At 47.7% G+C, this 4,362-nt stretch overlaps 1 protein-coding gene across 1 annotated transcript in view; it reads right to left on the bottom strand.

The window, feature by feature from the left end:
- The window catches only part of vav2 (vav 2 guanine nucleotide exchange factor), a gene marked incomplete at both ends in the record, with an annotated part of 223,560 nt that extends 221,015 nt beyond the window's left edge, over nucleotides 1-2,545 (bottom strand). Inside the window, one exon of the mRNA XM_080847528.1 lies at nucleotides 2,342-2,545. Coding sequence (XP_080703654.1) covers nucleotides 2,342-2,545 — 204 coding nt within the window. The remainder of the gene's footprint in view (nucleotides 1-2,341) is intronic.
- Nucleotides 2,546-4,362: the final 1,817 nt, after the last annotated feature.

Below are 4,362 nucleotides of genomic sequence, written 5' to 3'. Positions count from 1 at the left end.
TCAACCGACAGCTGTCACGTGAACCTTAACACTTCCCCAGCTCCCGAAGCTGCCAGGAGGAGACTCCATAGAGGCTGGAGGTGGGAGCTGGCGCTGGAGGTGATGGAGGTGATGGTGGTGAGGGTAGTGGGGGGGGCATAGTGTTGGAGGAGGGGGTACTTCCTGGCCTGTGCCCGCTGCTCCGTGGCCGTGGCCGGGGCCGGGGCGGGAAGGCAGTAAATTAGAGGGACCGTGTGTATCAAAGCCCGCCGTGACCTTTCCCTCCTCGTAAATCACGGCTCCCATTCTCCTGCCAGTTCTGCCTTTCAGCCAATTTGTCACACGGGAGTGCAGACATGAAAAGGGCGACGGGGGTGACGGGGGTGACGGGGGCGACAGGGGCTGCGGGGCCGACGGAGCGACTGGTGGAGGGTGGAGCCCTGCCATCGTCCCACGGCCTGGGCTTGAGGGAGGGGTAAAGGGGGTGCCACAGGTGCCATGTCAAGTGAAGAGGGCCTCCAGAATATCAAGAGGATGGTGGGAATGATCGCAAATGCACACACACACACACACACACATACTTCTGGGTCAACTGGGTATCACAAGAAGTTCATGTAGCGGTGTTCTTTCACAAAAACATCAATGTGTCCACAGACACATTCACCAACCAGCATGACACAGATTATGCTCAACATCCCAGCATCCTTTTCAAATGCAGTATAGTCCATTCAGTGCATAGCAGAGGTTTCCAACATTGCTGCAACACACACACACACTCTCACACACACAGGGGCAGTTGCACAGATTCACATCCACATTCACCAACAGCGCAAGGCCAGTCTTTCTAGGGCTCCCTCATTGCATGTAGGCTAGTGTGTCACCGCTGCACGGTGGAGCCCACTGCAGCGGGGAACTGAGCTCGCTGGTGGTGTCCAATGAAACTCCAGTACCGCTCTCCGCGCAGCTCCGTGCCAAAGCAAACAGTCAGAGCACTTAACAATTAGCCAGTCATCCACCTTCTGCCCCGTCTGAAGACTTAACGTGGTTCGGAAAGCTTCGGGAGAAAGCTTAGTCTAAACAGCAGTGGGTCCCACCCCCCCTTCAAAAATAGAGTTACATAACCTTGGGTGGTTTATTTATTTCATTCACTTTTTTTATGGTAGGATGCCCCCAGGACAATGAAGACAGATGAGCGCACAGGGTGCGCGAGCAGGGAAATAAAACACCCACACAAAAACAAGCAGACGCATTCAGGAGCATGCCCGCCATTCAAATGTGTAACACGCCAATTTGTGATTTAGTCACATTCGCTGGCTGGGAGAATATAGCTCCCATTTGGAACCCTCCAGAGAGCGTTGGCAGCCGTCCACATTCCACAATCCTCTCCAGTTTCTCCACTCTCTCATACTCTCTTTTTCTCTTTCATGTTGACAAAGTCATAAGCCCTGGTTTCCCCCTTGACCAGCAGGAGACTGATGGAGCAAGCGTCATCCACCACATCATCCCTTAAAATGATATGTCTCTCTCTTATATTTCTCTTGTTTTCTCTCAAACACTCTAACTTGGAGAGAATGAAGGAATTAGGAGCGGTGATTTGGTTCAATTAATTAGTTTAACCATTAGGTGTATTTCAGATTTACCCTGCCAGTGAATTTAAACTTGTCACTCATCCAGACGAAGATATTTGAACCCATTGTTTAAACGCGAGAGAGGAACATGTTAAATAAGGCAGAGAGGTCGTTAAATCGTTAGACCTTGGCTGCCAACAGCACCTATACGGGGAGCTTCTCTCGTGATCCAACCACACCCCTCTGCAATCCGGGGAGTCGCCACACGCGGCACGACCCGATCGCACAGGCTGCCCCTCAGGCTAAAGAGTTTCAGCAAGCCGCACCTTCCAGTTCACCTCTTTATCCGTATTAAACAAAGCCAAAGGGGGGGCATTTCATTTTGTACAATATAACAGGAAAGTAAGGCAACGGTAACAAGAAGTAAGGCAACAAGTTGCTATGGAAATGTCGTGTGGTAATTGGTCCTCTTTGTAGTTAAAACCAATAGCATTTCGTAAAACTTGTCTCTTACATAGACATTAAAGGCACTGCACAAAAGCGCAGAAAAATATGTCATTGCCAAGCCACTCCAGGGTACAATGCTGCATCCTCTGTGTGGACGACAGCTCCGTCTGAAACTCAGTGAGACTATAATTTCCTTGGTTAATGTTTTGTCAGAGTTACATATGTCTCCGTCAAGACAGTTCACAGTCCACGTCACTTGAGCAATTTTACGATGCCAGAAAAGCAATGTGCAGCCAGTGTGTGTAGGTGCAGCAGGTTAACAGGTCACGTAGAGTATGCCACCTTACCTGAGACATCTGTGGTCTGAAGTTTATCTGCTTCAGGTCCACTGAGCCAGGTGACAAATTGTGCAACATTTGGCACAAAAGCACACCATCCCGGAGCGCCTGAGCCAAATCGAACACGACTGCCGAGGGCCACACAACCCGGTGATTCAGGGGCAAAACCTTGCAGTCTATCAGCCACCGGCCGCATTGTCTCCACTCCTCCATATCGGCTTCAGAATCGGCAGGCTTCCCACCAACACTAGATTTAGCCAACAAAGTGGCGTTTAGTGCGGAAAAGAGCGGCCGCCGCCTCGGCTACGCTCACTTGCAAAGGAGCAGTTCCGAATGTCACCCTGGACACAACCGCCAAACCAATCTGCTGGTCAGTTCGGCGAGTTAAACGTAGAACGAAATATGTATTTCAACCGCAAAGGCAATAACTCATCCAATAGACTATTAGGCCAGTAACTTTTCCAAGTTCGATATAAATCCTGTTTGGCTCCTTCTCCAGATCTCCGCTAGGAAGTTGCTATTTCTGTTCTCTTCTGCATTCAGTGCCGTGATCAGCAAACGTTCATTTACCAGCTACGTGAAAGCTTGATTTCAGCCACGAGCCAATATTCTGTCTCATTTGCTACCAAAGTGAGGTTCGGAGTCGATTTTACTGTAGGCTACCCCACAAAGCACGATTCAGATATCCTCAGTTTAGATTCCCAAGAGCCATGATAAATTTCCTTTTCTTCATCATTTTCCTGATGGCTTGAAACATTTACAGATATTCCTCGCAAAAGTGCGTAAATGGCTTGGCAAAATTGTTCTATTGCTGGTGAAGCGTGTCAGCAGCCTTGTCTTCTTATTGGAAATGAAAAGGCAAGTTCGACGAAAGAACAGTTGCGCGAACCACAAGTCCTTAAATCTTTTCTCAGCAAATTAATGTGAAGCGTATGTAGAAGGATAAATCCATGCTCACAACAGTCCCACTGCTCCGCGAAAGAGATGTCAGCATTTTGCAAAACAAGACGGCTGTCTTTCTAAGCAGTTTTGAAAACGCTGTGATGTGTGAAATATATAATATTGACGGTTAACCACTTTAAACTCCTCAGATTTCTACTTCACTAACGTTGAGCTTTCGACAATAACGTTGAGTCTCTCCGCGAAACTACTCGACCCGAGGCTTGTCCTGCAAAAACATGCTGTTCACGCGAGCTTCCATCCGTAGCAGGAGGCAACACAGTCACCCGTTACGTCTTCAGTAACCGCTCCTTGTGGTCAATCCGGTGTTTTTATTTTCTTGTTTGTTGTTGTTCCTTTGCTTGTTTTAGTAGTCCTCTCTTGAGTCGAACGCTGTGGGTTCTCTCTCTCCAACTATTCGCTCCTGCTCAGAGCTCATTCGCAGGCTGTGCGGGAAAGCGTGCGCGCGCAGGAAAGCTAAAAGGGCGGCGAGAGATTACATCTGGGTTCCGGGCTGCGCTCGCTCACGTGTGTACAGTTTGCTATTTTTGTGATATTATTCTTAGGAACATGTCAAAACTATTTTCCAGAAAAAACAACACTGACGAGTGGTCTACTCACAGGTGTTGGCATACGGGGTGGATCCTTGTCATCCAGGAGAAATGCCAGCGTTAAATTCCATATTCTGTATTAGCGAAAGCTCTATGGGCAGCGGAATGTGAGGAATTTAGTTTGTTTTTGTTTTTTTCTTTGAACGTTTGCCCAACCTTCTTACTTAGATAATGGATTACACACCTATTCCATTGGTATGCACATATTAAAAGGTAAATAGGTTTTTTTTTTCTTCTGAAAAAAATAATGGAACAAAGTTGGACCCTCTTAGTGCTGACAAAGTTTTTTTTTTTTTGCATACATATTCCAAAACCAATAGCACCTCAGCTTCTCAGAAGGCTTTGAATACTGCAGGCAGTAATCGAATGTCAGTCATCTTCAGATGGAGATTATGGGTTAAATTGTTGTTAGTTGTCGGTGGCTGTGTGGAGCAGTTGTGTTGAAGGTGTGGGGAACTCTAGCTGACTGCGTCCCTGTGA

This window comes from Sprattus sprattus (assembly GCF_963457725.1).
Source record: "Sprattus sprattus genome assembly, chromosome: 11".
Classification (NCBI taxonomy): domain Eukaryota; kingdom Metazoa; phylum Chordata; class Actinopteri; order Clupeiformes; family Clupeidae; genus Sprattus; species Sprattus sprattus.
The sequence above is the reverse complement of the archived record's forward strand: the minus strand, read 5'-3'. Positions and strand labels throughout refer to the sequence as shown.